Source organism: Hyperolius riggenbachi, chromosome 6, assembly GCF_040937935.1.
Source record: "Hyperolius riggenbachi isolate aHypRig1 chromosome 6, aHypRig1.pri, whole genome shotgun sequence".
Lineage (NCBI taxonomy): Eukaryota > Metazoa > Chordata > Amphibia > Anura > Hyperoliidae > Hyperolius > Hyperolius riggenbachi.
Window position 1 is genome coordinate 315096123 of NC_090651.1, and position 12354 is coordinate 315108476.

A 12354-nucleotide genomic window follows, 5' to 3' on the forward strand; every position below is an offset into this window, starting at 1 on the left:
TGTGCCCTCGTGAAGCCTCCGGTCCCCCGCTGCCAGCCAGTTTAGTTTTCGCCGACAGGCCCCGACAGGGAGTGGGTGAGCTTTCTGCGCACATGCAGGCCTGGCCATGCGTATCCTTCTTACATGTTCCCGCCCTCAATAGCATCCTGCACAGGCACAGGATGCTATTGCGGACAGGAACGTGAAGAAAAATACGCGTGGTCAGGCCTGTGTGTGCGCAGAAAGCTCGCCCACTCCCTGTCAGGGCTTGTCGGCAAAAAATAAACTAGCTGGCAGTGGGGGACCGGAGGCTCCGCGAGTGACTGCGAGGGCATGGGATGGCTGCAGGGGGCTGGTAGAAGCCCCAGGAAAGTAAAACTGATTTTTTATTCCTGGCTTAAGTGTCCCTTTAAGTTTAGTTTGAGTTAGGAGAAGAAGTAGCTTAAAATTATCCTCAAAATATTTTTTGGGGTCTGATTGGACCGTAACACCTAAATATTTGAAATTAGTGACAATTTGGAGGGGACAGGGGAGGGGTTGAGAGGAGACTAAGGGATATGCCCATAATAGCTGATTTGCTCCAGTTTATAGCGAGTCCTGAGTAGTAGCCCAATTCTATTATTACCTCATAAGCCGTTTTAAGAGAGAGATGGGGATCAACTTAAAAGAGAATGGTGTCATCTCATCTGCATACCGGAAGATTTTCTCATGTGCATTTCCAATCCGAAGGCCTTCTATCAAAGGGTTTGATCGAATCATGCTTGCAAGTGGTTCTGCGGAGAGGGCGTATAGAAGGCGGGAGAGAGGGCACCCTTGACAGGTTCCTCTGCCTATGGGAAAAGGGTCTGAAATTATAGCGTTCGTACAGACACCCTTTTAGCTGTTTTTAACACAGTTTTTTCCTACCCTGGGCACATGTCCCCCCCCCCCCCCCCCTTTGTGTTACCCACTCTCCCTTGGGAGGGATATTCTAACTGGTTAGGTGTGTTTCTACCACCCCTATAACCATTTGGAGTTTTTTTTTATCAAGAGAGCGACTGTGTTCAGTCCTTCTGGACACCCGAGTGGAGTCAGCTTTATACACCTCCACCTACCTACAGTGGTCGGTTGCCTGTATGCAACCTCCCTTTGTGAGTATCATAATCCTTATTACCATTTCTCCATTGTTGTCATTTACTGCACCATTGAGGCTCCCGATGTGCCTTTTCTCTCCAGGGTGCTCTCTGATCAGCCTACACACCTGCTATTTAGCAGATGTTTCCCCAAAACAGGAGTGACAGGGTAATGTCCACTTTTCAGTTTCACATCAGAGAGACAGTTGCACAACCTACTGGAGTTCAAGGTGCAGGACCAATGCATCAACATAGAAAAATCCAAGGGGTCAGCACACTCTGTGAAAGTTCAGCGTGACAACATACAATATGTTCATTCCAGTCACCAACGACCGTTTCAGAGCCACGACAGGGTCCCCTTTGTCAGAATGATAACTTTTCATTTTGGCCACTTTTCTCATCTAGAGGAAAAAGGAGCGCTCCTTAGTGCATTACCCAAAGTATACATTTTATTCAAAAAGCAATTTGGTTCTCACAAAAATAGCAGATCTGACGAAGGCGCAGCGCGCCGAAACGCGTCATGACGTCACAAGCATGCTGAATCCAGGCTCCGCCCAGCCCCGGCGAGACGAGCTCCAAGTCTACCGGAGACTGCACTGCTGGCCACATCACGTGTGCACCCACTGCCCCGGAGAGAAGCGGTTGGCCTCATCGATGACATGCGATTTTAACTGCTATTTTTGTGAGTACCAAATTGCTTTGTGAATAAAATGTATACTTATGGTAATGCACTATGGAGCGCTCCTTTTTCCTCTAGATATCCTTGATTTCCCTAAACTGAAGCAGCGCAGTGCATAAAACATAGTATAAGGAGAAGAGTTGTGAAAGTGATTGTGTGTCTCTGGTCTGTGAGCGCAAGGATTATCTTTGCCGTTTTGGATTACACTTTTCTCATCTGCCTATAATATTTCAATATATATCTTATGGGAAAACTCCCTTAGTAGCACTTAAAACAGCTTTACAGTGACTAACATTTATAACAATCCCTTTCTACTGTCCCTGAGAAAATGTTTGTATGTTCACGCTCACTCGCTCAGTGCTGTGCTTTGTTTGCACAAGAAATAACTTCAACACTTAAAGGGGAACTTCAGCCTAAACAAACATACTGTCATCAAGTTACATTAGTTATGTTAATTAGAATAGATAGGTAATATAATCTCTTACCCACCCTGTTTTAAAAGAACAGGCAAATGTTTGTGATTCATGGGGGGCTGCCATCTTTGTCATGGGGGCAGCCGGGCAGCCATCTTTTTGGTTGAAAGGAGGTGACAAGGAGCAGGAGACACAGTTCCAACTGTCCTGATTACCCCTCCCAGCTGCACACGCTAGGCTTCAAATGTCAAATTCAAAATGTAAAAAAAACGAGAACGAGAACAACAACATCAGAAATCCCATCATGCTTTGCACAGCATCAGGGGGAAAAAGCCCGGGCAGTTTTCGTCTGTGCAGCTAAAAAATGAAGCTTGTATAAGAGAAACAAAGTTCTGATGCTGTGAAACTGGGGGCGCTGTATGACTGATATTGTGGTGAAACCCCTCCCACAAGAAGCTCTGAGTACCGAGGTACTTCTGGCAGTTTCCTGTCTGTGAACCTTGTTGCCTTGTGGGAAATAGCTGTTTACAGTGAACCTCCGGACTAAAATTCGACTCAGCAGCACTGAAAAGGCTTGGTGTTTCTTTAAAGGGGCGCTATGGCGACTTACTGTTCAAATTAATGCAGCATAAAATTAAGCCATCATGCAAAAGAAGCTGCAATAAAAAAGCTTTAGTTTCAGAAAAATAAACAGAGCTGCTTGCTCAATCACTTCGGCGGATCGTTGGTAACCAGTCTTATCACCCGAACTATAGTCTGTACACACGTCGGATTTGACGCGAAAACGTCCGAACGACGGAACGTTCAAACGACGAGTCGTTCGCTAAAATCCGACGTGTGTATGGGCCTTTAATGTAATAGAAACAACGTAGACTGTCTATTAGGAAGAGGTAATTGTAGAAGTCTTGAAAAACATATGTAATGAGTATGTTATATATGTGTGTGTGTGTGTGTATATATATATATATATATATATGTATATGTATATGTATATGTATATGTATATGTGTGTGTGTGTGTGTGTGTGTGTGTGTATATACATACTCATAACATATGTTTTTCAAGACTTCTACAATTACCTCTTCCTAATAGACAGTCTACGTTGTTTCTATTACATTTAAGGTAGCCATACACTGGTCGATTTGCCATTAGATCGACCAGCTGACAGATCCCTATCTGATCGAATCTGATCAGAGAGGGATCGTATGGCTGCCTTTACTGCAAACAGATTGTGAATCGATTTCAGCCTGAACCTGAAACCGATCACAATCTGTGGAGCCGCCGCTGCCGCCTGCCCCCACCCCCCCCACCCCCCCCACCCCGCGCATACATTACCTGACGCTGGCTCCCGGGCATCTTCTCCGCATCTTCTCCACACTGCACCCGCTCCATCCCGGCGCTTCCTGTGTCACTCCGTGACCAGGAAGTTCAAATAGAGCGCCCTCTATTTGAACTTCCTGGTCACTGCAGTGACAGGAAGCGCCGGGATGGAGCGGGTGCAGCGCGGAGAAGATGCGGAGAAGACGCCCGGGAGCCAGCGTCAGGTAATGTATACCTGATCGGATCGGCCGCCGCTAGCAACACGCTCCCTACCCGCGGGCGATCGAGGGTAATTTCCCGCACGGCGCGATCGATGGACCGATCCGATTTCGGGAGGAAATCGGATCGACGGGTGCATTTAGCGCGAACGATTGGCAGCAGATTCGATCCCAGGATCAAATCTGCTGTCGAAACGGCCGCGAATCGGGCCAGTGTATGGCCACCTTAAAGAGACACTGAAGCGAAAAAAAAATTATGATATTATGATTTGTATGTGTAGTACAGCTAAGAAATAAAACATTAAGATCAGATACATCAGTCTAATTGTTTCCAGTACAGGAAGAGTTAGGAAACTCCAGTTGTTATCTCTATGCAAAAAAGCAATTAAGCTCTACGACTTTCAAAGTCGTGGAGAGGGCTGTTATCTGACTTGTATTATCTCAAGTGTTATTGAACTATTTACTTTTTCTCTGCCAGAGGAGAGGTAATTAGTTCACAGACTGCTCTGAAAGAATCATTTTGAATGCCGAGTGTTGTGTAATCTGCACATATTATAGAATGATGCAATGTTAGAAAAAACACTATATACCTGAAAATAAAAATATGAGAATATTTTCTTTGCTGCTAAACTTCTAGTAATTATTCATGGTACACAACCAATTCATTATATCATATATTTTTTTTCGCTTCAGTGTCTCTTTAAGGCACTAGTGCTGTACAATATACAGATCTGCCACCTTTGATCTGTACAGCAGATACTACGCAAGTTTGTTAACAACACAGGGGGGGGGGGGGGGGGGGGGGGGCAGATAGATAGCCGAGATAAGGTGGCTGATTTATTGCCTGACAGATCGCAGGGGTCCTTCATGGCTTCAGTATACGCTGTGATGAAGCGCAGCTACAACTGTTTATAGCAGGCTGCTCGGCTGGCTCTTGAGTGCGGACAAACTAAAAACAACCAGGTGACAGGGAGGTGAGATCTGAAAAAAATAAACAGTCATACCAGATGTTCCCCTGTGATTAATGTACTGGTCTGTTTAGTCCGACGCATAACATGCAAATGACGGGCTACTGAAAGCTAAAGTGATTGAGCGAGCAGCTCTGTTTATTTTTCTGAAACTAAAGCTTTTTTATTGCAGCTTCTTTTGCATGATGGCTTAATTTTATGCTGCATTAATTTGAACAGTAAGTCGCCATAGCGCCCCTTTAAAGAAACACCAAGCCTTTTCAGTGCTGCTGAGTCGAATTTTAGACCGGAGGTTCACTGTAAACAGCTATTTCCCACAAGGCAACAAGGTTCACAGACAGGAAACTGCCAGAAGTACCTCGGTACTCAGAGCTTCTTGTGGGAGGGGTTTCACCACAATATCAGTCATACAGCGCCCCCTAATTGTCTGTTTGTGAAAAGCAATAGATTTCTCATGTAAAAGGGGGTATCAGCTACTGATTGGGATTAAGTTTATTTTTTGTTCGGAGTTTCTCTTTAAAGCAAACCTGAAGCAAAAATAAACTTGAGATAATGAATTGTATGTGTTGTATAGCTAAGAAATGGAACATTAGTAGCAAAGTCTCCTATTGTTTTCCTGTACAGGAAGAGTTAAAAAAAAACCTTCAGTTATCTATGCAAAAGAGTATCTCTGAGCTATTCGACCCAGTTGGTCTAATACAGTCCTGTTTTCTGAAGCAATTAAACAGCCAAGAAACAGTGAGAGACAGCTTGAGGTAAGGTTTTACTGCAGCAAAGTTCAAAGGGTCATTATCTCTGCTTTGTTTTATAGCTTAAAAGACAGAGTAGGGTTTCTAAACTGCAAACATGACAGAATGATGAAATTATATAAAAATAAATAAAAATAAAAAGCTATATACCGTATATACTCGCAAGCAAGCCGAATTTTTGACCCCCAAAAGGGGGTCAAAAGTTGGGGGGTCGGCTTGCTTGCGAGTCACCTGTGGTCCGCGCCCCCCCGCCCCGCGGCCGCCGCTATCACCTGAGCTGGCGCCGCATCTTCTATTATTCCCCTCTCCGCTCGTATAGTAATTCACAGCAGCGCGCCCCACGGCGGCTGCTGTGATGATGAAGCAGGAAGCCATAGAGAGAGAGCAGCTTCCTGTAGCTATGGGAACCGCTCTCTCTCTATGGCCTCCTGCCTCGTCATCACAGCAGCCGCCGTGGGGCGCGCTGCTGTGAATAACTATACGAGCGGAGAGGGGAATAAAAGAAGATGCGGCGCCAGCTCAGGTAATATCGGTGGCCGCGGGGCGGGGAGGAGGGGGCATTACCTTTTCTATACTGGGCACTGTACTAGCTATACTGGGGCACTATACTGGGCACTACCTACCTATACTGGGCACTATACTAGCTATACTGGGCGCTATACTGGGCACTACCTACCTATACTGGGCACTATACAGGGCACTATACTAGCTAAACTGGGGCATTACCTACCCATACTGGGCACTACACTAGCTATACTGGGGCACACTGGGGCACTATACTAGCTATACTGGGGCACTATACTAGCTATACTGGGGCACACTGGGGCACTATACTAGCTATACTGGGGCACTATACTAGCTATACTGGGGCACTTCACTAGAAATACTGGGGCACTATACTAGCTATACTGGGCACTATACTAGCTATACTGGGGCACTATACTAGCTATACTGGGCATTTTACTAGCTATACTGGGCACTTTACTAGCTATACTGGGCACTATACTAGCTAAATTAGGGGAACTTCCTACCCATACTGGGCACTATACTAGCTATACTGGGGAACACTGGGGCACTATACTAGCTATACTGGGGCACTATACTAGCTATACTGGGCACTATACTAGCTATACTGGGGCACTATACTAGCTATACTGGGCACTTTACTAGCTATACTGGGCACTTTACTAGCTATACTGAGCACTATAATAGCTATACTGGGGCACTACCTACCCATACTGGGCACTATACTAGCTATACTGGGCACTATACTAGCTATACTGGGCACTTTACTAGCTATACTAGGGCACTACCTACCCATACTGGGCACTATACTAGCTATACTGGGCACTATACTAGCTATACTGGGACACACTGGGGGGATCACGCGGCCAGCATTTCCTACCCCCGGCTTATATGAGGGTCAATCATTTTTCCTGTCTTTTTCAGGTAAAAGTTGGGGGTTGGCTTATATGCGTGTCGGCTTGCTTGCGAGTATATACGGGTAACTGAAAATAAAAATATGAGACTCTTATCTTTGCTACTAATGTTCTATGTGTTATCTGTACTGCACAAACAATTCATTATGCCATAGTTTTGTTTTTGCTTTATACCTAGTTTTTAACTCTTAAAATTAAATTAAAGGAGTTATCAGGGAAAATGAATAAAATAAGTGCTACTTACCGGGGGCTTCCTCCAGCCCCAAGCTCCCAGCATGTCCTTTGCCGCAGCTCTCCCCGCAGCCGTTCGGCGCAGCTCACTCCCGGTCCCCGGCGATGACGTCAGGCCGACCTCCAGGTCGGCCTGTACTGTGCCTGCACGAGCGGCGCAGTCAATCACCGCCATGTGGACCGGAGCGGACTGTGCAGGACCGGGAGTGAGCTGCTGCGAACGGCTGCGGGGAGAGCTGCGGCGAGGGACATGCTGGGAGCTTGTGGCTGTAGGAAGCCCCCAGTAAGTAGCACTTATTTTATTCATTTTTCCCCTGATAACTCCTTTAAGGATCAGGGACTCCAGCAATGTTCTATTTAGGATTAGTCCTACAGATACAGTGAATTATCTTATACATTTATTTTCACTTTAGGTTTGTTTTAAAGGACAACTTAAGTGAGACGTACATGGAGGCTGTCATGTTTATTTCCTTTTAAGCAATACCAGTTGCCAGGCAGTCCTGCTGATCCTATACCTCTAATACTTTTAGCCACAGACCCTGAACAAGCATGCAGCAGATCAGGTGATTCTGACATTATTGTCAGATCTGATAGATTAGCTGCATGCTTGCTACTGGTGTTATTCAGACACTTCCGCAGCCAAACAGACCAGCAGGGCTGCCAGGCAACTGGTATTGTTTAAAAGCAAATAAACATGGAAGCCTCCATAGTCTTCTCACTTCAGTTGCCCTTTAAGACAGGCCACATTATCTATTCAGAGGTAGTTTGCTTTTGTCACAGAACAAAAAACCAAACACCACTATTGGGTTGACATTAATAAAATGTTGAATAATTCTGTATGAACAAATGGCTTACTTTATGGAGATCCTCGTAGGTCTGTACCATGAAGTTATCTTTTCCAAGCATTTCCAGCCACCCCTTTACATGGTCAAACCAGGATCCAAAGGGAACTGAAAAATGTATTTGAATTTAAAAAAAAAAAAAGAGCACAAAGTCAGCCATCAAGATGACTTTACTAACACGAATTACCGTACATACTACTTCAGAGTACTACCAGTTGCCATTAAAACTCCTGACATACAATTCGTTCAACATTAGTTATCTCAATATGTATGGAACCACAAAAAACCTCAAATCAAAATTAGCCTGATGATGAGGCCTAAGAGTGATGGAGGCCTTTCAGTCCCAAATTTGCTTCAATATTTCAAAGCCTCTCAATTGGCTCAACTTCCACTAATTTACGCTGGATTCCATACCATCTTGGGTACATGTCGAAAACCATATTCTAACCCAGGCATGGGCAAACTCGGCCCTCCGGCTGTTACGGAACTACAAGTCCCACAACGCATTTGCCTTTATGAGTCATGACTGTGGCTGTCAGACTCCTGCAATGCATTGTGGGATTTGTAGTTCCTTAACAGCTGGAGGGCCAAGTTTTCCCATGCCTGTTCTAACCCCCTTCTCGCTAGAAGGCCTTCTATGGTCACACAAACCCATCCCACCACAAGTAGTTTCAGTTTCCCCAATCACCTCTCACACCTTACAAGTTTGGAGTAAATCCAGATTTAAAGAGAGTCTGAAGCCATATTAAAAATGGCTTTTTACCTTATATTCAACAGGGGCATGTTTGCCCCTGCTAAAACGCCGCTGAAGCCCCTGATGAATCCATTGGACGAAACGCGTTGGGCGTGACCAGGAGCGCTGACGTCACTGGGATCTAGGTGGAAACGTGGATGGTCAGGAGGCAGGCTGCTACGAGAAGCGGGGAAATCGGGACGCCGACACCGCCAGCATAGGAGCTTTACTGTTGGGCTGAAATGCCCGAGATGCCTGATATCCTCCTATATACCGTACGTGAGTGCGCTGATATTGCGCAGGCCATAACTTTTAGCCAAACTGTTTTACGCTATGTGTGTTTTTATACTATCTCTTACATGTGGAACTAATCATTAAATACGGATTATCTAACTGTGAACAAAGGAGCTGTGGAAGCTGTCATTGGAGTTGGCCGCTCTAAAGGCTAAGTGCTAGACCCACCTGGACTGTGAGGTGGTGTCCATCTGGTGAGCTGCTAGTGTGGAGGGGTTGTAGAGACCACGAGTGATGCACATCTGAGCACATATGCACGTGTGGGGGACTTGTATTCTGTGATTACAGTAATGCACTATGTGCGGTTGTCTATTTTTTGAATTGTAGAAAGGAAGAGGAGCGCTGTCACATCATTACTGACAGTCCCTTGGAAGTATCTATCAGACTATTGCATAGGACATACCTAGTTCCTCTAAGACTTGCTAAAATATATCCCTCACAGTCCTCGCATTGCTTCCGAGGCTGTCCCCTTCCAGGTTTAATGTATCACATATAGTGGGAATGCCCTGTGGTCTCTGGACAAGGATTACATTATTCATTTCCAGAATCTTCCAAGATTCCTTTGGAAACAGTAAATTCGGGCGCCTGAGGCTAGTGGACAAATCGGGCGCCGCCATTCACTCCTATAATAAATATCGTTTAATGGGCGCCCGATAGGAAAAAAGGGCGCCGGAGAAAATTAACGTTTTAAAAGCGGCGCCCGGAGACTTAATGTTTTATTACTGTTTTTCATGATTACACATTTAATGATTTATACATTTTTAAATTTTATTTTTAAACGAAAAACAGTACAATATTTTTTTTCAAACATTATTTTTAAACGAAAAACAGTACATTTTTTTTTTTATAACATTATTTTTAAACAAAAAAACCAACAGGGGGGTCTTAAGTTTAGGCACCAACAGGGGGGTCTTAGGTTTAGGCACCAACAGGGGGTCTTAGGTTTAGGCACCAAAAGGGGGGTCTTAGGTTTAGGCACCAACAGGGGGGTCTTAGGTTTAGGCACCAACAGGGGGTCTTAGGTTTAGGCACCAACAGGGGGGTCTTAGGTTTAGGCACCAACAGGGGGGTCTTAGGTTTAGGCACCAACAGGGGGGTCTTAGGTTTAGGCACCAACAGGGGGGTCTTAGGTTTAGGCACTAACAGGGGGGTCTAGGGGTTAGGGGTAGGTACAGGGAGGGTTACTTAGGCACCAACAGGGGGGGTCTTAGGTTTAGGCATCAACAGGGGGGTCTAGGGGTTAGGGGTAGGTACAGGGAGGGTTACTTAGTAATTTTTTTTTTTAAACGTTATTATACGGTTCACTATTTAAACGAAAGATTAACGTTTTTACAATTGCCGATTTAATGCACATTATTTAATGATTTATAACTTTAAAAACCATTAATTTTAAACGAAAAACAGTACAATATTTTTTTAAACGTTATCCATGCTTATCGTTAAAAACCCGGCGCCCTTTTTTCCCAGCGCCCCTTTTTAACGTACGCGATTCCTTTTACTAAGGATCCTCAGATATTCCTTTTAGGCTACATGCCGAATACAATGCAGCACGCCACCCACAAACTCATTCAGCACATACCGGTAGTTTCATCTGTAAAACTTTATATAGCTTCTCAGTGGAAAAAACCTGATCTACAATTTAAATATATTGACACGCATTGATAAGAAAATGATATATGAACGAATTAACGCCAGAGTCCAAGACACAATGCAGCACTTTGAAAGGGTCTGGAGACCATGGGTAGATTATAGAGGGAATGTCCTCATGTTTAATATTCTAAACGATTAGTTAGACCACCACTCTGCTAAATTGTTGTTAAATTTTTGAATACGCTATTAAGGTTGGATGCACCTATCATGTTTATGTCTGCCTGCTGTGCCCAAAATTACTTTAGTAAACCACAAAGAAAATATATTGTGATGACTGGATGTATTTTATATCTTTGCTTGCTGCCGATTCCCCGTTATGTATCTGTTATAATGTATGCTGTCTCTTTCAAGAGACCTCTATACTTCTGTACTCTAATGTTCTTTTTTTCTTTCTTAAAAGAAATGCCTGTTATGGTTCATTTGCTTATCAATAAAGCCACCTTTTTGAACACTAAAAAAAAGAGCACAAAGTATAAGGGCTCGTTTCCACTTGTGCGGCGTGCGTCTTGCAGACGCACGCCGGCACTGAGCGGGTGGGCGGAATCGCAGGCGAATCCCATCAGCCGTGCCATGCACGGCTATGGGAATCGCAGCCTCCGCTGCGAAATCTGCGGGGGGTTCCGGGCGAATCGCTACCGCAAGCGATTCGACCGGCGGTGCCGTTACACCCTGTGGCAGAGTTTCCCCGTGTGATTTGCCTACGGGGAAACTGCGGATTTGCGGCGGAAACGGGAGCTAAGGGATGAACTTAAAGTGTACCGGAGATGGTACACTATCAATAATTTATACTTATCTGGGGCTTCCTCCAGCCCCATAAGCTTGTAGCTTCCCTTCCTCTTCAGCTCCTCCATTCTGGCACTAGGACTCCCAGTGATCTGGTTAGTCAAGGCCTTCTGCGCATGCGTGGGGGACAGGAGCGTGACGAAGGGTTCGCGAAGGGCAGAGGAGGACGGCGGGGAGGTCATGGTACTTATGGGGCTGGAGGAAGCCCCAGTTAAGTATAAATTAGCACTAATGAACCATCTCTGGTTTACTTTAAGCTATTCATACAAACATAAAATACAAACAGTGAACCTGTTTTACCTGCTAGGTTGTTTATTATTGTATAAAGCCCCTCTTGTGATTTATACATTACATGCAATATAACCAAAGAGGAGGTTATCTGGGCAGCATGGTAGCATAGTGATTAGCACTCTCGCCTTGCAGTGCTGGGTCCCTGGTCCAAATCACATGGAGTTTGTATGTTCTTCCCAATTTTGTGGGGTTTTTGTGTGTACATTTTTGGTCTGGTCCAGCCTTGTCAGTTTTGTATCAGTTTTGCATGTGTTTATGGGTGTGTTGACACATAAAAGGTGTACATTTCTGATTCGGTCCAGTTCTGTATTCGTTATGTATGTGTATTTGAGAATAAAAGCCTCTGGTCCTTAAAGGAAAACTGAAGTGAGAAGAATATGGAGGCTGCCATATTTATTTCCTTTTAAACAATAACAGTTGCCTGGAAGCCCTGCTGATCTATTTGGCTGCAGTAGTATCTGAATAGCACTAGAAACAAGCATGCAGCTAATCATGTCAGATCTGACAATAATGTCAGAAACGTCTGATCTGCTGCATGCCTGTTCAGGGTCTACTGTATGGCTAAAAGTATTTGAGGCAAAGGATCAGCAGGGCTGCCAGGCAGTGATGGGCTTCCGAGTAATTTTGAGTAGCAAGCTACTCAGAACTAATAT

General features: G+C 44.8%; 1 protein-coding gene across 1 annotated transcript in view; it reads right to left on the minus strand.

Moving 5' to 3' along the window:
• Positions 1-12354, minus strand: part of LOC137522857 (sulfotransferase 2B1-like) — a 63562-nt gene that overhangs the window by 14799 nt on the left and 36409 nt on the right. The window contains exon 6 of the mRNA XM_068242991.1: positions 7964-8058. Within this exon, the coding sequence (XP_068099092.1) occupies positions 7964-8058 (95 nt within the window). The remainder of the gene's footprint in view (positions 1-7963; positions 8059-12354) is intronic.